The sequence below is a fragment of the Pan troglodytes genome, chromosome 5, assembly GCF_028858775.2.
Source record: "Pan troglodytes isolate AG18354 chromosome 5, NHGRI_mPanTro3-v2.0_pri, whole genome shotgun sequence".
Classification (NCBI taxonomy): domain Eukaryota; kingdom Metazoa; phylum Chordata; class Mammalia; order Primates; family Hominidae; genus Pan; species Pan troglodytes.
In genome coordinates, this window is record NC_072403.2 from 44,693,953 (window position 1) to 44,717,434 (window position 23,482).

Below are 23,482 nucleotides of genomic sequence, written 5' to 3' on the forward strand. Positions count from 1 at the left end.
CTGCAACCTCTGCCTCCTGGGTTCAAGCGATTCTCCTGCCTCAGCCTACCAAGTAGCTGGAATTACAGGCATGTGCCACCATGCCCAGTTAATGTTTGTATTTTTAGTAGAGAGGGGGTTTCGCCATGTTGGCCAGGCTGGGCTCAAACCCCTGACCTCAAATGATCTGCCTCCCCCTCAAGTGCCTCCCAAAGTGCTGGGATTACAGACGTGAGCCACCGTGCCCTGCCTCCTGTGCTTATTAACCTTTTGTATGCTTTCCTTCAGAAGTAGGTATTCAGATCATTTGCTCATTTTAAAACTGGATATTTGTCTTTTTGTTTTTGAGTTGTAATAATGTTTTATAGATACTAGTTCCTTATCAGATATATGATTTACAGTTTTTTTTCTCCCAGTCTTTGGGTTTTCTTTTCAATTTCTTTATGGTGTTCTTTGATGCACAAAAGTTTTTAATTTTGATGAAGTCTTAATTTATCAATTTTTTTCTTTTGTTGTTCTGCTTTTGGTGTCACATCTAAGATAACTTTGCCTAATCCAAGGTCATGAAGATTTATGCCTATATTTTCCTCTAAGAGTTTTTTTTAGTTTTAGTTCTTAAATTTTACGTCTATGATCCATTTTGAGCTAATCTGTTTGTATGGTGTAAGGAGAAGGTTCCGTTTCATTCTCTTGCAAGTGGATATTCAGTTGTCCCAGTACCAGTTGTTAATCCCATTAACTTTACTATTATATGGTATTGGAAACGTATGGAAAAATTTATATGACATTCTCCCATTTGTTTTGTGGGTATATTCTTTTTAAAAAATTACTGTATGTTATTTTGTCGAGGTTTCTGGATATATCATGGGGATGCCAAGATAAACATGTGTGTTCATTCTGCCAAGTTAATTAGTGTGTCTGGTTCCTGAGGGAATTTCAAAGCTGGGTTGTATAAACACATATGTCCAATCTGCCATGATCAGCTGGAATTGTCTACTTGCTTAACACTTATTTTGCCTGTTAGACTGAAGTGGCTTCCAGCCTCCGTTACCATTCCAATGTTTAGCACTGCATTGAATAAATTGAAAAGGACAAACTGAATGAATGATGGAGCAAGGTCAGAAAAGTCGGTGGGTGTGGAGAGGATCACAGAACATCCTTGGATAGAAGGAGGGACACCATGTCTCCTGGGACTAAAAAATGATGAGAATGCGTTCAGATACAGATTAGACGGTCAAGAAAGGAACACATAACACATGGGGGCAAAACATGGGGAATATGGGACTTCCCAAGGCTTTTCTGGAGAGAAGTTTGCATGGACAGACTTGGGATCCTCTGCAGTTGTGTTCTTGAAGGCCCAAAGTGGCTGCTCCTATTTACATTTTTTTTTTTTTGAGACAGGGTCTTGCTCTGTTGCCCAGGCTGGAATGCAGTGAACATGGCTCACTGCTGCCTCCTGGGCTCAAGCAATCCTCTTGCCTCAGCCTCCTGAGTAGGTGGGACCACAGGCACGCACCACCATGCCTGGCAAAATTCTAAAAAATTTATTGTAGAGATGGGGTCTCGCCATGTTGCCCAGGCTGGTCTCAAATTCCTGGGCTCAAGCAATCCTCCATCCTCAGCCTCCAAAAGGGTTAGGATTACAGGTATGAGCCACTGCACCCAGCCCTGATTTACTTTTACCTTTTTTTTTTAGAGATGAGGTCTTGTGCTGTCACCCAGGCTGGAGTGCAGTGGTGCGATCATGGCTCCTGCAGCCTTGAACTCCTGGGCATGAGCAATCCTCTTGCTTCAGCCTCCTGAGTAGCTGGGATTATAGGCACGAGACACTGCATCCAACTACTTTTCTTTGTCCTAAAATGAGTGTATTTTGTGAGCATGTCAAAAGACTTATTGAACTTTATAAACTAGTTTTCTTTTCTGAATTTGACTAGTTCTCAACTTCTTCCTAAAGCATTTGCTAGTAGAAGAGTTTAGAAAGACAAAGTGCAGGCATTTTGAATCAGACAAAACTGATTTCAAATAGTTTTTCCAACTACTGTGTGACCTAGGAAAATTTCTTATTCTTTCTGAGCCTCAGTTTTCTCTGCTGTGAAATGGGGACCATAATATTACTCACCCCATTACTCATCCCAAGATCAGTGTTTAACTAAATGAGTTAATATGTGTAAAGCTCTTAAATTGATGCCTGTTATACAACACCATGCTCAATTAAAAACTTTATCTAATTTAACTCTTCAAACCAATACTCTGGATTGTCTTCTTTTGAAACCACATCTCATTTTCAACTTCTGGCATCATCTTCTCTCCACCCCTTCAGCCTTCTTTCTTTTCACCTATGTGAATATCAAGGTAGATTTCTATGTGTGATTGAGTCAGGGATAGGTCAAAGATGGACTTTTTCATCTTTCTGCTCTTCTTTGGGCCTTAGCAGCTATGCTTTTAGCCATTGACAATTTTGAATCTGAAGCATTATGCCATTTTCAGCTATCTCTAGCTTTTTTTTTCAAGTGAAGTTAATTATAGTTTTATAAATTAAAGTCATAGGACTAATTTTCACAGTGTTACGTTTAAGTATCTGGAAAATAATAGTCATTTCTTTATTTAACAGACATACACAAAAGAATGGGCTGACATTCTAAACCACAAAAGTAAGCATGTGGAAGAAGCTGTCAGAGAACTTATATCAATATTTGAGCAGATTTATGAAGTGAAATACACTGGGAAAGTAGCAAAACAGTCAGGTAACTTTTCTCGTTACTATGTTTGAATTACAAGATCTACAGATTCGTTCTTATGTAAGCACCTTCTGCTTAGCAGGTACTGAATTCCAGACCCTCCCTTCCCCAGAAGCAAAGAAGGTGTTCAGCATAAATCACATTGTTTGTACCAACAGTTTAAGCCCAGAGAGTTCTTTTTGTTAGTTCGGGAATGGTGGGAACCCCTCTCAAATCCAAGTTCCCAACCCCGGTCCAGCGTTGCAAGTTGGCCTTCCTATGGATAGCAGTCTCAGGCCTGCTATGCTAACTCTATTTTTTTTTTTTTCTGGTGCAGCATTCTTATCAAGTCACTTTGACTATTTGATTTATTTTACTTTGTTTTTTTTGAGAAAAATAAACCAGGAAAAGGTAAATGCTATAATTTTCTTGAATCTGGAAAACTTAATCTGGGTGAAACCATGTTTTAAGACTTTTTTTTTTTCTTTTCCTAGATCCTTCTCTGTGTAGAGTAAGCTATGAATTCCTACTTACAACTATCTTTGGGGTTTGGGTACAGATAAATGGTACCCAGTTGAAGAGTGCACTCTCAAGGAAGAAAACATGATACGGAAGCATGTATTCTCCACCATCCATTCCCCCTCCCATGATTAAAGGATGCCCTAAAAGGCTCCTAACTTTTGATTCTGCCCACACCCTCATAACCTTCATTCAGTTTGCTTTACTGGGACTAAGAGAAACTTCCTTACTTCATCACATCTGTTCAGGCAAATTTGTATGACAAGGTGCCTGCATTATTTAAAGTGAATGAAATAATTTTTACCCTATTGAATTTCCTGTTATCTCAATAGGTTCTAATAGTTTCAGTTTTATTAATAAGCCCGAGAGAGAAGCTGTTGAATTTGAATCCCCTTTATCAGGGGCAGGGAATTTTAAGAAAAGATTCCCTAGTAGGGGAGTGTTTTGCTTCCTAGATTATGGTTTAAGAACACGGGACTTTTAGCTTTGCTCAGATTATTGTCCTGTCCTAGATATAACAAATCTTTGGATAAATTAGAAGAGAAAGACATATTTCATTTTAAAGTTTTGTTTTCAAGCTCTAAATAAGAACTGATTAGGTAAAACTTTGTAGTTGGAGGTTTTACTTGTTAGTATTGTAAGGGGATGTGCCTGTCAGTCACGATCCCTGTTTACTACGCATCTGCTCTTCTCCCCAGCTGCTGCTCAGGGAAGTAGTGTGAGGCTGGCTTCGAGCAAGGCTAGCCATTGACTGCACCAGTAAGTAGGTCACTGACACAGAGTGTGCCACCCAGACTCTCGAAGGAGACCTGAGAGATGGCGCTGCCTTACAGGGATGAAGTTAATTAGCTAATTACCAACATATTTGAAGTAGGGAATCTGTGGGAAACTGGCTTTTTGGAGTGAGAGAACATTCCAGTCAAGCAGAGATCCCATGAAAGTGACATAGCAAGAAGAGAGAGAGAGAGAGAGAAAGAGAAAACTGTGCCTGGAACAGTGGTTCTTAATGGGACTGGAAGGGATTTTGCCCCCAAGGGAATATTTGGCAAGGTCTGGAGACATTTCAATTGTCACACAGTGTGTGTGTGTGTGTGTGTGTTGGCGGGGCGGGGGAGGGGGTGGGTGTTGTTGCTACTGGCTTCTGGTGGAAAAGGGCCAGGGATGCTGTTAAACATCCTACAGGACAGCCCCCAGCAACAAAGAATTGACCCACCCAAGATGTCAGTAGTGCTGAGGATGAGAAAGCCTCAGCCTAGAATGAGTATGCACATCACATCTTTCCTCTTAGAGTTTTTCCACTTAGTTTAATTAGTTTCATCACAAGTGTCAAAAACACAAAAATATCATTTCAGTCAAGTTGGAAAACTCAAAAGATAAACAGATAATTTAGAAGGATAATAGGTAAAACTCTCTTAAAACTTTTCTGAATTCTAGATTGTATATTTACAGAGTGTATTTCTTAGTAGAATGACAATTCTATTGAGGTGGATAATTTAAATTGAATTCAAGGATGACTCCTAGAGGAACAAATGCGAAAAGCATTTTTCAAAAAACAGTTTTAAAAGTAAGAACTTTTTAAAAAGGAGCTTCCTAAGAGGATTTGGCCATGTAGAATACAGACAATGCTAAAAAGTCAAATGTTATATTTTTGTTTTGTCTTTTGTCTATAGAACAGCGGAAACACGTTGTTTTTGGAAGTGAAACAGAAGAGGGTGAAAACAATGACTATGAAGCTAATATTGTGAATGAGGTTGATACTAATGATAAAGAAGATGAATTTAAAAAGGTATTTATTGTGGAACAACTTCATGCAATTCACAGAATTATGGTTTATAGGATTATAGATAACCCCATATGGTGCTTTTTCCAGGCAGTTCTGCAACCAATCTAATTTCTAACAAAATACAGAAAGTATAATTTTCAATTTTATACTGTAGGATCAGGCAATCCTTTAGGTTTTCCCCAGTATCACAGCTTTTGATGTGATTCTGTCAATTACAGTTTATGTAGTCACCTCTCCTCATTGTGATTGACCATGTTTTCTCATATAGTAAATGTGACGTCAGGGATTGGAGCAGCAATCGGTTTGACTCAGAATGGAGAACTTTGTTCTCAGTTGTTGTGTTTAATGGTTATCTGTATTGCAAGTCCAGATTGTGGTTCACTTGGGGCTCAGGGATCTGCATTTTAAACTAGCATTATGGATGACCACTCTGGACTCTTCCCCAGGAGAAGCCCTAGATAGGCAGATTTTCACATTGAGTTGAAATGTGTTGAGAATGAAGGTTCAGAAGGGGGACTGGGGTTTCTTTTTCCTTCTTAGTCCTCACCCTTCTGGTCATGCATGAGCTCTGAATGTCACTGTCACATTTGCACTCATTCCTGCTTTCTCCTCCCTGGGTCAGTTTTCTTTTAATCCTTCATACCCACCTTCTTTTCATTCTTTTTCTATTTTACCCACTTTTACACAATCTGATGCAGTTTTAGAAATAAACAGCACCCATTTATTCCACTTTCACCTTCTTGCTCAAGGATGATATTGCCAGATAATTGGGAAACACTTTTCTGCAGCATCTAGATTTCTGCAGAGTTTAGGCTTCTCAGTACCATGCCCCAGGCAGCTGTTAGCAACCAGCAGGTGTCAGCTGGAGCACTCCCCTCTCAGAAGTGCCTGTCTTTCAGTTGCATTACCTTTTGACACTGGCTGAAGTCCTTAGAGCATGACTGAGTACCCTCAGAACCTCTCCAGTTGGGGGATCACTGGAGCTGTGCTAGTGGTCACCTCATAAATAGCCTCTGCCTCGCAAATTCATCTCTCACATTGCTGCCAGAATGGTCTAACATAAAAATCTGATTATGTTCAGGAGGGTGAGACAGGAGAATGGCGTGAACCCGGGAGGCAGAGCTTGCAGTGAGCCGAGATCGCGCCACTGCACTCCAGCCTGGGCGACAGAGCAAGACTCTGTCTCAAAAGAAAAATAATAATAATAATAATAATAATCTGATTATGTCACATCTGTGCTTTAGCTTGATAGTTCACTAGCCCTGAGTGTACCCCACTGCCACATGGAAAATCTTGATTTCCTCTTTGTTCATGCCTTATTACTCTCTCTTCTGCCTCACCAACCCAGTCTCAGAGGGGCCGGGTTCTAGAGCAGTGAGGAACAGTATGGCCAGAGCCTTGCCCCAATGTATGACTCATTGTGTAAGCAAGACATGGGCCCACATCTCTGCCTACCAGGCTCAAAACCTGTCCTGTGCTCTGATCAATAAACTTGGCTACTTCTCCCAAGGGAAGGAAGGGTGTGGAGAGAGGGTCAAACCGCTGTCCCAGAGGGTAGAATTTTCATCTCATATATTTGAGTATTGCACATTTTAAAATACATTTATCCACCAAGCTGAGCTTCTTGAGGATGGAGACTAGTTATCTTCTTGTGCCCATGCCGTTAATCATTGAGAAATGTACCACATTTAAAGTGCTTCAATTTTGTTAGGTGAAAATTGAGTATTGAGCAAGCCAGGATTACTCTGAACATACTGTTTGTGAATTTTGGTTTTTGAATAAGTCCCTCTGGTTTGCTAGGGTGTTTATGCAAACACATTTTTCATGTATTCTTATTTGTCTAAAAAAAACAGACAAGTAATTTAGGACTGAATTTATTTCTACAATATCATTGAAATTGTATAGTTTATTATTTGTTGCCTTTCACATGCCACATCTAATATTGTGTCATTGTTTTGGGGATGCTCGAGGTTTTTTGGAGGAGAGATACCAAATTTAATCTGATTTCTTATTACAGGAGTGTAAAGAGGTCTTTGCTTTTTTCTCTCATCAATTACTAGACAGTCTTCAAAAAGCTACACGGTTATCTCTGGACACAATGAAAAGAAGAATATTTGTTGCAAGGCAAGTTGAAAATATGCTAATTATGTCTGGTAATCATACTTATATTATAATGTGAATAGCACCTCTTATAAATTTATTAATAAAAAAACTATAAAATTTAAAATATAGCATTCATTAAAAGACTGTATGAAAGTATTTGTGTAATACTGCAAGAACTGTAGTTAAATGAACACCCATATTCCCAACACCCTGCCTGAGACAAAAAAAGGCTACCAGTCCCCTCATGGGTCCTCTCCCTTCTCACCTAAAAGTAACCACTATCCTGAACTTAGTGTTTATCATTGTCTTGGTTTTCTTCACAGTTTACTATGCTTTTGTATCCCCAATCCACGTATCATTTAATTTTGCCTGTATTTGAACTGTGCTTGGTATAATGTTTTTGAGATTCATCCATGGGGTATAGTTTTTTACACTTCTATGTAGTTGGAGTATACGTAGTCTGTTTATCCATTCTACTGGTGATGGTGATTTGGGTTGCTTCAGTTTTTGCTATCATGAATAAAGCTTCTGTGAGTACCTGTCTCCTGTTGCACCTGCTAGGAGTGGGTTTGGTGGGTCCTAAGGTATGTGCATGCCTCATTTTACCAGGCAGCACATAGTGAGAGTACCCATGGCCCCTCATCCCTACAGACAGTATTATTCGGTTAAAAAATTCTTGCCAACATACAGGGTGTGAAATGGCATCTCATCAGGATTTTGGTTTGCATTTTCCTGGTTACTGATGAGATTAAATATACTTTCTTGTGTTTATGGGCCATTTGTTTCTCTTCCTTAAAAGTTGTGTTCCTAGTTCAACCACTGTGGAAGACAGTGTGGCGATTCCTCAAGGATCTAGAACCAGAAATACTATTTGACCCAGCAATCCCATTACTGGGTATATACCCAAATAATTATAAATCATTCTCAAATAAAGACATATGCACACGTATGTTTACTGTGGCAATGTTCACAATAGCAAAGGCTTAGAAGCAACCCAAATGCCCATCAGTGATAGACTGGATAAAGAAAATGTGGCACATATATACCATGGAATACTATGCAGCCATAAAGAAGAATGAGTTCATGTCCTTTGCAGGGACATGGATGAAGCTGGAAACCATCATTCTCAGCAAACTAACACAAGAGCAGAAAACCAAACACCACATGTTCTCACTCATAAGTGGGAGTTAAATAATGAGAACACATGGACACAGGGAGGGGAACATCACACACCAAGGGCCTGTCAGGGGGTGTGGGGATAGGGGAGGGATAGCATTAGAAGAAATACCTAATGTAGATGACGGGTTGATGGGTGCAGCAAACCACCATAGCATGTGTATACCTATGTAACAAACCTGCATGTTCTGCACATGTACCCCAGAACTTAAAGTATGATTAAAAAAAAAAGAAAAAAAATTGTGTTCCTTTTTTGGCCTGTTTTTCTATCGAATTGGATTAATTCATAAGTATTCTTAGTATATTACATTATTGATGATAATATAACAAATGTCTTTTGTCAGTTTTGCCTTATCTTTTCATTTTCTTTATTAATTTTCATTTTCCATTGCTGAGTTTTAAAAATATTCAAATTTATCAATTTTAGTGATTTGTGATCTGTTTAAAGAAACCAACTCTTCCCTACTTCATAATGTCTTCCAAAACTTTTGTAGTTTTGACCTTTATATTTAGGGTTTTAATTTACATGGTATTGATTTTTATGCTTAGTGTGAGGTAGCAAATTAATATATTTTTTTCCATATGGTTAATTAGTTGACCAAGCAAAAGTTGTTGAAAAATCAACTTACTTGTGAGGTCAGGTGGGGGAGTTATTTAAGTTGCATTGTATCTATAGATCAATTTGAAGAGAATTAGCATCCTTACAAATATTGAGTCTTCTATTCAGAATTATGTATTACCTCTTCATTGATATGTCTTCTTTAATATCTCTCTGTGACGTTTTATAAATCTCTGTGTAAAGGTCCTGCACATTTTTGTTAGATTTATTCCTTGGCTATTCATTGCTGATTTTTAATTTAATTGTACTGTTCAATTCTCCCAGTGTGATTGTGGATTTATTAAACTTTCCTTTTGTTTCGGTCGGTTCTTGTTTTATGTATTCTATGGCTGTGTTGTTAGGTGCATACAAGGTCATAGTAGCTAAACCTGCTTAAGAGCACCTTTCCTTTTATTTTTATTTGGCACATCCCTTTATCTGTATTAATTCTGATTCCTCACAATTTAGTTTGTCATTACTTTACCAACTTTTTTTGTGTAATTGTTTCGGTCTCTTTACTTAAGCCTTTCTCTGTACTTTTTAGTTTTACCTCTTAAAAACATTGTATACCTGATAATTTTCCTTCAATCTCATTATCTCTGTCTTAGTGAGTTTAATTTGTTTGCATTTATTGTGATTTTTGATATAGTTGCACTTAATTTATGACATTTTATTTTGTGTTTTCTTCTCAACATTCTTTTTCTTTGATTCATTTCATTATGACTGTTGTCTTTGTGGTGGATAATTTTCACCATTTATTCTCTTTTCTGTACTTCAGTTCTTTAAGTGATTACCCTTAACTTTAGAATGCACATATTTTGCTCCAACTAAAAGAAGTACTGGCCAGGCGCAGTGGCTCACCTCTGTAATCCCAGCACCATGGGAGGCCGAGGCAGGCGAATCACTTGAGGTCAGGAGTTTGAGACCAGCGTGACCAACATGGTGAAACTCCGTCTCTACTAAAAATACAAAAAGTAGGCAGGTGTGGTGGTGCACGCCTGTAGTCCCAGCTGCTAGGGAGGCTGTGGCAGGAGAATCCCTTGAACCTGGGAGGTGGAGGTTGCAGTGAGCCAAGACTGTGCCATTGCATTCCAGCCTGGGCAACAGAGTGAGACTCCATCTCAAAAAAAAAAAAAAAAAGAAAAAAAAAAAAGCACTGTCCTTAGTTTTGCAGTTTTCTAGTCTTATTTCTGACTACAAGGGCCTTGGCAGGCTTTACTCACTGAACTGTACATATTTTATTGCTGTTTGATGTTTTAGTTTTACTTTTTTTGTAAACACTCAAAAATAATATATTAAAATAATTTATTTACTGGCATAATTTATTAAAATCTCCAGGTTCTCATGTAGTTTTTTGTATCCCATTGGTTCTTTAGCGAGGATCTGTGAGAAGTAGACTCTTTTATCCTTTTTTGTAAGTCTGAAAATGTTTTGCCCTCATACTTTCATAACATTTTGGCTGGATATAAAATTTTTCTTTGTCTTTTAGCACTTGGAAAGTATTTCTTCATTTTTTTCTGAGTTTTGTTGCTGCTGATGAGAAGTCTGCAAGAGTCTAACTGAATATTCTCTTTTAATCCTTAATGTTTCTGCAGTTTTCTTACCCCGTGTGGATTTGTCTTTATTTAATCCTGCTTTGTTCTCAGAGTGCACTTTCTATTTGAGGGTTTATAGCTTTCCTTAATGCTAGAAAAAACCTCAGCAATTTTCCCTTTAGTTATTGCTTCTAGGATATTCTTTCATTGTCTTCTTCTGGAACTCCTATTAATTGAATGTTGAGTAGAATGACCACATAACTTATTGTTCCAACTATGGAACTTTTGTGAGTGAAGGAGCACTGTCCAGGTGAGGTGCCAGGACACAGTGAATCTGGAACTGTCCTGGGCACACTGGACATGTGATCATTTCATATGTTGGGGCTTCTCATTCTCTTCTCGTTGTCTCCTAATGACTCTGTCATCTATGTTATCTTTTTGCCTTTCTGAACTACATTATGGGCAGTATCTCTGTATCTATTCTAAAGATTTTGTCATCTGTGGCATCTTAAATATTTCAAGAAAAAATACTTTTTCCTTATCCTCCAGATATGGTATTATTTCTGCCTTTTTAGTTTAGCAAATTTTTAATTTTTTTGGAAGAGTATTCATATATCACTGAACATTTTCCCTTACTTTAGAGCTTGTTATCTGGACATTAATTTTTATCTAGAGTGAGTTTCTGTTTCGTTTTTGGATTTCGTTACCTCTCTTTCTTACCCTTAGACATATTCACGCATACTTGGGTTTTAATGTGCAGGCTCTCTTTGAGCGAGAGCTTTGTTTTTGTGTTTCTTTTTCCTTCTCTCTCTCCCTATCTGTGAGTTTCACTTTTGCCTCTAAATGACACTTAGAACCCTGAGTACAGAACCAGGTCTTATTTCTTCACAGTTACTGGCCCCTGGAGAGATACTGGGGGTATGGCAGGTTTGGCTAGGGAGCACATGGGTGGCCTAACTTAGTTACTTATCAGGGAATTTGTGGATGTGCTTTTTTTGCCCCAGGTCTGCATCTCCTGGAAAAGCCGTAGCTGCAGGAAGTAAGTTGACACATCTTGTCTTGCAGCATCATCTGCAAGACAGGTGGGAGAGCATCATCTTAGTTTTTGGCCTTAAGTAGTGAGGCTGGCCGAGGCCCCATTCCTCATTGAGTCCTGTCCATCCTCTATATTCCACCAGAGCCAACCTCCCCACGGTCACTGCCTCTTTCCAGCCCTCAACCCTGGCTAGACTGTCCTTGAGTTTCTCTCCATTTCTACTTCATGCAGATGCTTACCTTGTATTTGAGCATTCTCATGTCCTTTATCTCCCATCCGTGATTGTGATGAGTTTGGCAAAAAGAAGCTTTTTTGAAGTATGAACTCACTATGCTACACTGATTTACAAGTTCTGTGGCAATTCAGCAATTTTTGAGGAGGCATACATGAGGATCCTTACTTGTCTAAAATGTCTTTCTCTTATTCCCACACGCGAACGCTAGCTTGGTCTTCTGGGATCAGAATCCCTTTCTCTCACACTCTACAGAGGCTGCTCCATTGGCTTCTTTGGTTTCAGTTTTTAGAGGAGAGTTCTGCTGCTAATCCGATTTTCCTTTCCAACTAACAACTTGTATTTGTTTTGATGCTGACAGGATTTCTCTTTTATTCTTGAAATTCACAAATTGTATGTTTAGATGCAGGTGGATTTTTTCCCCCATTAATCCTGTCAGGCACCTAGAGAATCTCTTGAAGATGAAAAAACAAACCTATTCTTAAGGTTAAAGGAGTGCTTTGCTTTAATTTCCCATATCTACACAGTATTCACATGCCGTATCTAGGTAGTAAGCATCTCTGAGCGGAGTGACCCTCTGGAAATTACTTAACCTGTCCCTACCTTGGTTTCCTTATCTACAATATGGAAATAATAATAATCATAGGGTCTGCCTCACAGAATTAATGTGAACATAAACTGGTAATCTATGGAAAGTGGCTGGCATACATTAAACATTCAATAAATGTTATTAAGTATTTTCTCTCTCTTTGTATTTTGCACCTGAAATTTTGGAGAATACCTTCAGCTGATTCTCTAATTTGCTATATAAGGTACCAAATGATCTAGTGCACTGTTCACTGCCTTTATTATTCAACTGTTCCTTTATACTTTATGAAAACTCTTTCTTATTCTCAAATTACACACTTTGAATCAATGCCCACACTAATTTTATTGCAACATCTTGAATTTCACTGGGACACTATGAATTGAGGGGTTTTGTTTGCTTGCTTGCTTTTTGTTCAGTCCTTTCCAATAATATGTTTATCTGGGAACCATTGGCCCTGAGTGCTAAAAGTTGGGTCTTCACTTTTGAACTGTGGCCTCTATGTTTCTTGTGATCCCCTCCCACCCCCCATCTGCTTGTATTTAGAAATGGAGATGTAAGTTTTCAGTAATGACGGTATTTCTTGCACTCCCAGAGAAAAAGAGAATGGACAGTTTACATTTATTATAATTTTGCCTGGGATGGGGTGGAGGTTAAGACAGAGGGAGCTATGCTAGCCAGACTAATTTGCAGCTCTGCATGTGTCCTTCATAACTGGACTCAGGCGTCTGTGCTGCTGTCTGTGCATGAGTGATATTGTTTAACAAAGCGGTTTTTGGAAAGCATGGACCAGAAACTTCCTGTTTAATCTTGTAAAAATATAGATAAAGAAGCATATAAAAGTATATGCTGGTGATCTCGTCCTGTATCTGTTGCAGGGCTGGGAACAAAGAATGCCTTTAGTAAACATTGTTAAAGGTTATTACTGAGAAAGAACAACAATAAAATAGTAGAAAATGTATATGAGATTACTATTTTACTTCTAAGACTATTGGGTCATCGTATTTTCTTAGTTCTCTGCAATTTAGGGTTCTGTTCTAAGTAATATTCTCTTTGTGTAATTTGGCCTTTTAAAAATGATCTTTATTGTTCGGACTGAATTTTCTAGCATAATAAACTATTAATGAAATTTTAGGGTAAGGTTCATCAGCTAAATGTCCATCTCATTGCAGCCTTTATGGGCGAAAGCAGTCAGAAGATATTATTTCCTTTATAAAAAGTGAAGTACATCTTGCAATTCCTAATGTGGTAAGTATTATTAAATACACTGATATTTTGATAAGGTACTTAAGAAGTATAGTACTAGAACTGAGCTTTCATTTAAGGTAACATTTTGGTCCTATGTCTTTTTTCACTTTCCCTCACTATTTAACAAATCGGAAATGTCATTTATATCTGTTATGAAAAAGCTACTTCTGGGATGGGTGCAGTGGCTCACACCTGTAATCCCAACACTTTGGGAGGCCAAGGCGGGTGGAGCACCTGAGGTCAGGAGTTCGAGACCATCCTGGCCAACATGGTGAAACCCCGTCTCTACTAAAAATACAAAAATTAGCCAGGCGTGGTGGTAGGTGCCTGTAGTCCCAGCTACTTGGGAGGCTGAGGCAGGAGAATTGCTTGAACCTGGGAGGCGGAGGTTGCAGTGAGCTGAGATCATGCCACCGCACTCCAGCCTGGGCGACAGAGCAAGACTCTGTCAAAAAAAAAAAGTTACTTCTGTATTAGCTCACGGTGTATTGAAGGCCTCGTGAAAGAATTGAGTTAGGCATCTGTTCTGCCAGCAGTTAGCAAGCACCCTACAAATTGCCTTGCTTTTTCTTACTTCAGACATTAAATTATCTAAATAAAATCATCATAGTTGTCCAGATCCCTACCTCAAACACATGACTGTGAGGCAACGCACTAAGGTAAGGATGGCAGAAGAGAAAGACAAAAAGAGCCTGTGCCCTGAGCATCTGAATCACCCGTGTCTTCCCATGGCACTTATCTCTACAACTACCCCAGCTGCTGATGGGCATCTGGAACTCCAAGCCACATGGGATGGCTGAGCTGCATTCTGCGATGGGTCAAAGGGTAAGCCCAGGCAGAAACGGTCCGTGACTCACCTAAAACCACCTTTACATGGTCTGACCTCCTGAAGGATAGCTTCTTAGCTTATTTGGCACATTTCAAAGAACTGAGGTCAGAATCTTGGTGGTGTAGCTTCTTCAGTTGCTTTGTTTCATAGATCTCTAACACATAGTCTGTAATTTCCCACTGCATTCTGCCACCCTCATGGGGAAAAGGATGACAAGTACTAGTTTGACCTTTTTAACAAAATCGAAATGTCATTTCTATCTGTTATTAAAAAGTTACGTCCGCATTAGCTCGTGGTGTAATGAGGCTTGCAGGAATCGATAGCGGGAAAACTTCAGGATAGAGAAAATCTGCATCCTCCCCATCTTCCTCTATCATTCTCCCCCTCAAATCAGCCTTGCACTGGGCCAGCCAAGGCTTGCCCCACTCAGTGGGGAATGGAGGTGGTGAAAATTGAGGGATGGACTGTATGTGCCGGCAGTATTACACATTTGTTTCTTCTTTCCACAGGTGATGATTCCTAGTTTGGATGACATTCAACAAGCCATTAACCGTATGATCCAGTTAACCCTGGAGGTCAGCAGAGGAGTGGCTCACTGGGGGCAACAGCAAATCCGTCCCATCAAGTCTGTCATTCCCAGCCCCACGACTACTGACGTGACCCATCAAAACACAGGAAAACTGCTGAAGAAGGAAGAAAGTAAGAATGTAAAATTAGTCCATGATCTTACTGATCCTTCTTGGATTTGATAGCATATAGATTTTTAAATTATTTTATATGTTTGATACCTTTTGCATTTAAAAAATAGTATGTTTCATCTTAAACATAACGTGCAGGCATTTTTTCCTGGCTTTGGGTGGTGGGTGAAAAGGATTTTTAAATCACTTTTCTACTATGATGATCTTAAGTTAAAAATTAAAATAAATCTTAGCACTAATTTTACTTTCTGCATAATAGTAGGTTGGATAAACTTAAGGTAAACATAAATTCGTCACTTAAGTAATTATGAATATGATATGATAGTGACCCAAAATGTTATGAACTTTTTTTTGACACTTCCTGTATAGAAATAAACTGGTTTCTTTTTTATTTTATTTTATTTTGTTTTGTTTTATTTTATTTTATTTTATTTTAGTTCTAGGGTACATGTGCAGGATGTGTAGGTTTGTTACATGGGTAAACATGTGCCATGGTGGTTTGCTGCACCTATCAACCCATCACATAGGTGTTAAGCAAGTATGCATTAGCTAGTTTTCCTGATGCTCTCCCTCCCGTCACCCCCCATCCCCCACCAACAGGCTCCAGTATGTGTTGTTCCCCTCCCTATGTCAATGTATTCACATTGTTCAGCTCCCACTTACAAGTGAGAACATGTAGTGTTTGGTTTTCTGTTCCTGCATTAGTTTGCCAAGGATAATGGCTTCCAGCTCCATCTATGTCCTTGCAAAGGACATGAACTCATTCTTTTTTTATGGCTGCGTAATATTCCATGGTGTATATGTACCACATTTTCTTTATGCAGTTTACCATTGATGGGCATTTGGGTTGATTCCATGTCTGCTCTTGTGAATAGTGCTACAGTGAACATAGGCGTGCATGTATCCTTATAATAGAATGATTTATATTCCTTCGGGTATATACCCAGTAACGGAATTGCTGGGTCAAATGGTATTTCTGGTTCTAGGTCTTTGAGGAATTGCCACACTGTTTTCTACAATGGTTGAACTAATTTACATTCCCACCAACAGTGTAAAAGCATTCCTATTTCTCCACAGCCTTGCCAGCATCTTTTGTTTCTTGACTTTTTAATAATTGCCATTCTGTCTGGCATGAGATGGTATCTCACTGTGGTTTTGATTTGCATTTCTGTAATGATCACTGATGTTGAGCTTTTTTTAATATATGTTTTTTGGCCACATAAGTGTCTTCTTTTGCAAAGTGTCTATTCATGTCCTTTGTCCATTTTCTGATGAGGTTGAGAAACTGGTCTCTTCAACTGGTCTCTTTAACTTTTTAATGGGGTTGAGAAACTGGTCTCAAAACTATGTCGCTTCCACTGTGATGCAGGGAAAGGCAAATTGAAAATAACAAGATACCAGGTAAGGCCCAGTGTGGTGGCTCACGTCTGTAATCCCAACATTTTGGGAGGCCGAGGCAGGTGGATCTTCTAAGGTCAGGAGTTTGATATCATCCTGGCCAACATGGCAAAACACTGTCTCTACTAAAAATACAAGAATATTAGCCGGGCATGGTGGCAGGCACCTGTAATCCTAGCTACTGGGGAGGCTGAAGCAGGAGAATCACTTGAACCAGAGGCAGAGGTTGCAGTGAGCTGAGATTGCACCACTGCACTCCAGCCAGAGCAACAGAGGGAGACTCCGTCTCCAAAAAACAAAAAACAAAAACACCCCCAAGATACCAGGTAAGCTACACAACCAGGTGGCTCAGACCCCTGTGGCACCTTTCTATGTTGCACTAACATTGCTTTCTCAGCTTACATCTGTGGTCTCATGGGGTGTTCCCTACAACCAGCTAATAAAGGATGAAAAATCTCAGGACTGGTCTATCTGAATTGGCTTGATGTGTTGGTGTCAGCTGAAAATGGACTTCTGTTGCACTACAGCCCACTCAGGAGTGGCCCTAAAGGAGAGTGAAAAGGGGAATTCCCCCCAGTGGGCAGAGCTTCAAGCAGTATACCTTTTTTATAAGGAGAGTGGTCTGAAGCAAAGATATACATGGACTCTTGGGCAGTGACGAATGGCTGGACTGACCATTCAGGACCTAGAAAGAGCAACTTTGGAAAATCAGAGGCAAGAAGAGCTAGGGAAAAAGCATGTGGATGTATCTATGAATTTACATAAAATACCTGGGAAGATAAATATTAGTTCCTTCAAGGGCTGATCATAATCTTGAAAGACAATCCAATGCCATAATCTCAAATGTTGAAATCCAAAAAGATCAAAATCCCAAAAATATAATTATGGAAAAAATAATTATTATTTTAATAAACAGTTCTTTTAAATATATTTATTTACATTTTTAAAGGGGGATTTGATTTTCAGAATTTTAGACATGGATTTTATACTTTTGGGATTTAGATTTTAGGGATTTTGAGCTTTTGGGATTTCTGAGATTATGATGTTTGGGATTGTGTTTTCTGAGATTATGAATCAAACCCAGTTCTTTCTTCAGAGAGGTTAAATAATTTTTCCAAAGTCACAAACCTAATAAGAGGGCTGGGAATTAATCCATATAAGAAGATCAGTATCTAGTTTTTTTACGTTTAATCCAATGTTTGCCAATATTCTTTATTCTATCCCTAGTCCATTCTATATATTTTTCTATTATTGTAGCAGGCTAAACATAAAACTATAAATTGTTAGATGCAAAAATCTCCTTGGACTTATCAACAATCTTGCAAATAAGAATTCTATTATCTGCAAAATTATCTACCAAGTACGATGTAAATAGACATTTTCAGACATGCAATGTCTTTTAAAATGTACCATCAACACACGCTTTTCCACAACGTTACTGAAGGTTGTAGTCTTCCAAAATAAGAAAGCAAAAGCAAAAGCAAAAAAAAAAAAAAAAAAGAAAGAAGATATGGGATATTGGAAACAGGAATAAAACACAGCAGACAGGTGAAGGGAATTTCAAGGTGAATGTTGAAGGGTGATTGTGCAGTGATAGTTATGTTCTAAGCATAGAGGGCAACCAGTGTGACTTAGGAAACAGGTGAGTTTTGACTGCTCTCACCAAATGCTGGATGCCGTTATATATACTGTCTTTTAACTTGAAGACAGAATGCCTGGGTAAACCTGGTCTGTATTCTTGTCTGGACTTTCTTGTTCTCACCATGTGCTGATGAAGTTGCTGCTCTACACTCATTGCTCTGGGTCAGCTGAGGAAACTTATTCATTCCTCAGAAGCGTTCTGCCTTGACCAACTACTGAGAACTGGAGGCAGGTAATTGTGATATAAGGAAATAGAGGTTAGCTCACTATCCTGGCCATTTTCTTGCTGGACATTTATTACTCGGCCCACAAACACAGTGCTGCCAGATGCCCTGATTGTCATGACACATATATTTTCTAGGACTTATTTATGATCCTGCCCCATAGCTTCCCCCACAAAGGGCTTTTGTAAACTTGTAGAAAAGGTGAAGCCAGACCAGTCCCAGAGACTCTTTTCTTGTAGGAGCCTTCATCTCACATGAACAATTAATGTTCTTTCCTTTATGGCTAGTTTTGTGCTTACTGCTCAGCTTTTAAAAGGTGTTTAGGGATAAACATGTTGGTTTATTGTAAAGTTTATCTTCAAAGAAAATTCAGGATAATGGTTGCCTCTGGGGGTAAGGGCAGGGAATGGGATTAGAGAGGTGCCTAGAGAGGACTGATCTATTGGTAACATTCTATTCTTAACTTGGTGGTGAGTACATTGGAATTCATTTTTTCTTCTTCTTTAATATACATTTTACCTATTTCTTGTGTTTTATATATGTTTCTGTAAGTATATTTCACTTACCCACACATAGACTTAAATACAGCCTCTTAGCAAACTAGGAATAAGACAGATTTTCCAATAGTGTCATCTGTAAAAATATTTAGAAGTATTCCATTATCAATAAAATGAAGAATAAAGAAGGAAGCCCACTATTATCATTTTTATTTGATAGTTTACTAGAGATCTTAATTATGAATTAAGATAAGAAAAAATGAGAAGAATTGGAGAGGAAGACTGAGATTGTCCTTATTTAAAGATTATATATAGAAAATCTAGGAAATCTAGAAATAATTGTTACAACCAATAAGTTCAGTAATGTTTATGTATAAAAGATCAACATGCAAAACCCCCAGTATTTTTACATTTACCAGTAATACAATTAATATATAATAGAAACACAGATTTTTTTTATTAGCCACAAATCATAAGGTATTTAACAAATAAATGTAAGAAAAATTTGCACAGCATTTTTGGAGAAAATATTACTGAATGAGATAATGGAAGACAAGAATAAGTCCACGTGATGAAGAAGTCAATTCTTTGATTAATCTATAAATGTAATACAGTTCCAAAGAAATCATAATAGATTTTTTTCTGTTGTCAACTTGATTTATAAATTTGATTGTAAAATTATATGGAAGTGAAAAGAGTTAAAAATAGCTGAGAAAAATTGGTGATGAAGAAAAGCAAGGTGAGGGGTCCTGCCCTGCCAAATAGCAGGGAGTGTTACAAAGCCAGGCTAATGAGGACCATCTTTTAGTGATCCAAAGATAGATAACATACAGCAGAACAGGACAGAGGGTGCAGAAATACTCATGTATATGAAAATATATGGTATAGGTGGATTTACAAATCAGTGGAGAAAGAATGTACTATTTAATAAATGTGGCTAAGGATTTGTTTCCATGTGGAAAAAACTTACAGTAATATCTTGAATTAGATACACATCATACCTGCTATTCTATATCCTATAACACTATTCCATCTATTTTACAACACTTTTAGAATAAAACAGCACAATATATTTATACCACCAGGGTAGGGAAGGATTCTCAAGACATACAAAGCTCAAACCATAGAAGAAAAGATGTTTAAATTTGACTTCTTTATATCTAAAAACATCTTTAAAGGACCCTTAAATTTAAATGACCATGCTGAAGTCCAAAATAAAATGTTAGCAAACTGAATCCAGCAGTGTATAAAAAGTGTTGTATGGTGTGACCAAATGAGGTTTATCCCATAAAAGCAAGGTTGGTTTAACATCCTAAAATACACCATATGAATAGAATAAAGGGAAAAAACTCATGATTATCTCAATAGACATAGAAAAAATATTTGACAAAATCCAATACCCTTTCATGATAAACATGCTCAGCAATCTGGGAATAGAATTGAACTTCTTCAGCCTTATAAAAGGCATCATACTTAATGTTGAAAGCCTGAATTTTTTCCCCCTAAGATTAGGAACAAGTCAAGAATACTAGCTCTTACCACATCTACTCGACATTATAGTGGAAATTCTATCAAGTGGATTAAGATAAGTGAACTAAATTGAAGATACACAGATTGGAAGGGAAAAAGTTAAACCATCTTTATTAGCAGATGACATGATCTTGTATGTAAAAATAACCTAAGGAATCAACCCTCACACACACAAAAAAAACCCATTAGAACTAATACATGAATTCAGTAAGACTGCAGGATACAGGATTAATATACAGATATCAACTATATTTCTAAATATTAGCAATGAACCATCTGAAAATGAAATAAAACAATTTAATGCACAAAAGGAAGGAAGAATAAAATACATTTAACAGAAGTATAAGGTCTGTACACTGAAACTGCAAAACATTGCTGAAAGTTATACTATGAAGAGATACATCATGCTCATGGGTTGGAAGATCTAATATTATTAAACTGGCAGTTCTTCCCAAATTGATCTACAGATTTTATACAATCTCTATCAAAATCCCAGAAGGCTTTTTTTGCTGAAGAAATTGATAAGTTGATCCTAAAATTTGAATAGAGAATAGGGGAATTCAAAGGACCTATAATGGCCAAAACAATTTTGAAAAAGAACAAAACTGGAGAACTTACCACTACTTGGTTTTATTTATTTAGAGATGGGATCCCACTCTGTTGCCCAGGCTGGAGTGAGGTGGTGCAGCCTCAGCTCACTGCAGCCTCTGCCTTCTTGGCTGAAGCAATCCTCCCCTTTCAGCCTCCGAGTAGATGGGACTACCGGCACGTGCCACCATGCTCAGCTAATTTTTGTATTATTGTAGAGATAGGATTTTGCCATGTTACCAAGGCTGGTCACGAACTCTTGGACTCAAACGATCTCCCCGCCTGGGCTTCCCAAAGTGCTAGGATTCTAGGCATGAACCACTGTGCCCAGCCAGCTGGAGTCAAAATTTATCTTCAAAAGATGTGTTTTCAAGTTAGCCCTCATTATTAGAACTGTTGCTTAGTCCACATGTCTCCTATCAGCCTGGGCACAATTCTTGTATTTTGGATTCTTTTATCTGTATTTGAATATGCATATAGTGAATATTCATATAGTGATACACAGGCCGATTCCTCCACTGGCCGTCAAACAGCTAAAACTATAGGTGAAATTCTCTTTTAGGTTACTGTGAGGAGGGGCTTATCTCTATTTGAATATGCATGTAGTGATTCTTCACCAAGAATCTTTGGGATCTAATTTCTTCAACCAGTTTATTTTAGGGTCATTTTTAGAGTAGGTGGATCTGCCTAGTTTTCAATTTGACACCCTAGAAAAATAAAAGCATTGGTGACTATTGAAGACTGTATCAAACTGAACAGTCTAAGAAAACTACACAAATACTGTATCAGTAAAAATACCAGGTTTAACAAGCAGGAAGCCAAGATGCCAGATGCTGAATATCTGCAGCGCTGACCTTTAAACACCTCAGCAGAGGTTGTCTCATTTAATTCTCACAAGTATATCCACGAAGACTAAATACTTGGCCCAAGGTCATTTGGGTAATAAATGTAATGTCTCTCCTTGAACCACTGTGCTATTCCTCAGGGTGGAAATTTCAAAGCTTTTAACCTTTTCTTAAAGGACTTTAACATTTTGGGGTGTTTTAATCAGTGTCTTTCAGTTATCTGCTCCGAATAACAGTTCTTCTAGATTAAAGAAATCTAGAGCTCAAAATCTGACACCATAGTTTAATGAGAATACATGAAGATAGCAAGAGAATAGCTCTTAATTACTCAAAATAGCTCTTAGTTTCTTGGAGGGAGAATCTTTAAGAAAATACAGTTTGAAAAAGAATCACAAATATTAAAACTGATAATATTTAAAGTTGAATATAGAAGTTATTTATAGTGTAAAAACATCTGTTTTCAGGATCTTTTGAAGAAGTTATTCCTGCGAGGAAGCTGAAGAATTTTTACCCGGGGGTAGCGGAGCACAAGGATATTTCTAAGTTGGTCCTGCTCCTTTCTTCCTCTGTAAATTCCCTAAGAAAGGCAGCTCATGAGGCCCTGCAGGACTTTCAGAAGTACAAGACTCTCTGGACAGAGGACCGCGATGTGAAAGTGAAGGTGTCTTTCTGCTACTTGTGATGTCGTTTGGGTTTTGTTTGTCTCTAATTCTTGAGGGTGGACCAGGAAAATATCAGGGATAATGACAGGAACCCATGAGCAGAGGCCAAGAATCTATAAATACCAAGCACCTGTCACCTTCTAGCTGGTGTAATTCTCACATGGACACACTGAGGCAATTGATATTACTGAGGCTCAGACAGATTTTGTTCAATTTCCTTAAACAATTGAGTACCAATTATGTGCCACCACGGACTAGAGGCTAGGTATTCAAGGGTGCGTCACACTTCTGTAGACCCAGCTGTATTTCGGTTAGAGACTCAAGGGAACTTTAGAACTCTGAATAACCATGCCCTGCAGACTGTGAAATTCCTCGCTTCCTGGTGGACACCCTATTTCTTACCCAGCCACTGGCCCCATTGCACACACAAGTGTAAATGTGTATGAGCAAATGCAATTTTCTAATGTAACTATGGTAAGATTTATACTGTTAAAAAATTAAAATATTGACTATTTTCTTACCACAGGAATTTTTGGCTAACAACCCCTCTCTGACTGAAATCAGATCAGAAATTCTACACTATGCTACTTTTGAACAGGAGATTGATGAGTTGAAGCCTATTATTGTTGTAGGAACACTTGAATTACATACAGGTATTTTAAAAATATTTATTATGTAAAGTATCTGTACTTTCACATGAAGTGTTACTTTATTTAGCAAGCAGTTATTAAGTTATCTTGGTACAATAGTATTATACCAAGATATAATAATAATAATATACCAAGGTTATAATAATAGTATTATACCAAGATATATTATAATATTGTTATACCATTAAAAGTAATGGCAAAAACTGCAATTACTTTTGCACCAACCTAATATAAATGTTAAATAGTTCTGGGCCATTGGTATTCTTTATATACACATCCGTAGACACACTACACAGGACGATTCCTCCACTGGCAGTCAAACAGCTAAAAGTATAGGTGAAATTCTCTTTTAGGTTACTGTAAGGAGGGGCTTGTATACATGAGATGGGAGTCAAACAGTTTGAAGTC

General features: G+C 38.1%; 1 protein-coding gene and 1 non-coding gene across 3 annotated transcripts in view; one reads left to right on the forward strand and one right to left on the reverse strand.

Moving 5' to 3' along the window:
* The window catches only part of DNAH8 (dynein axonemal heavy chain 8), a 322,731-nt gene that overhangs the window by 91,676 nt on the left and 207,573 nt on the right, over positions 1–23,482 (forward strand). For both annotated transcript variants that reach the window (XM_063812416.1, XM_054686792.1), the window contains 7 exons: positions 2,591–2,723; positions 4,886–5,001; positions 7,016–7,122; positions 13,437–13,512; positions 14,851–15,040; positions 22,227–22,423; positions 22,951–23,077. In XM_063812416.1, the coding sequence (XP_063668486.1) occupies positions 2,591–2,723; positions 4,886–5,001; positions 7,016–7,122; positions 13,437–13,512; positions 14,851–15,040; positions 22,227–22,423; positions 22,951–23,077 (946 nt within the window). The remainder of the gene's footprint in view (positions 1–2,590; positions 2,724–4,885; positions 5,002–7,015; positions 7,123–13,436; positions 13,513–14,850; positions 15,041–22,226; positions 22,424–22,950; positions 23,078–23,482) is intronic.
* On the reverse strand, positions 21,696–21,790 carry LOC112209660 (small nucleolar RNA SNORA8). The gene has a single exon (XR_002944483.1). It is a non-coding gene; the product is annotated as a small nucleolar RNA SNORA8 (small nucleolar RNA).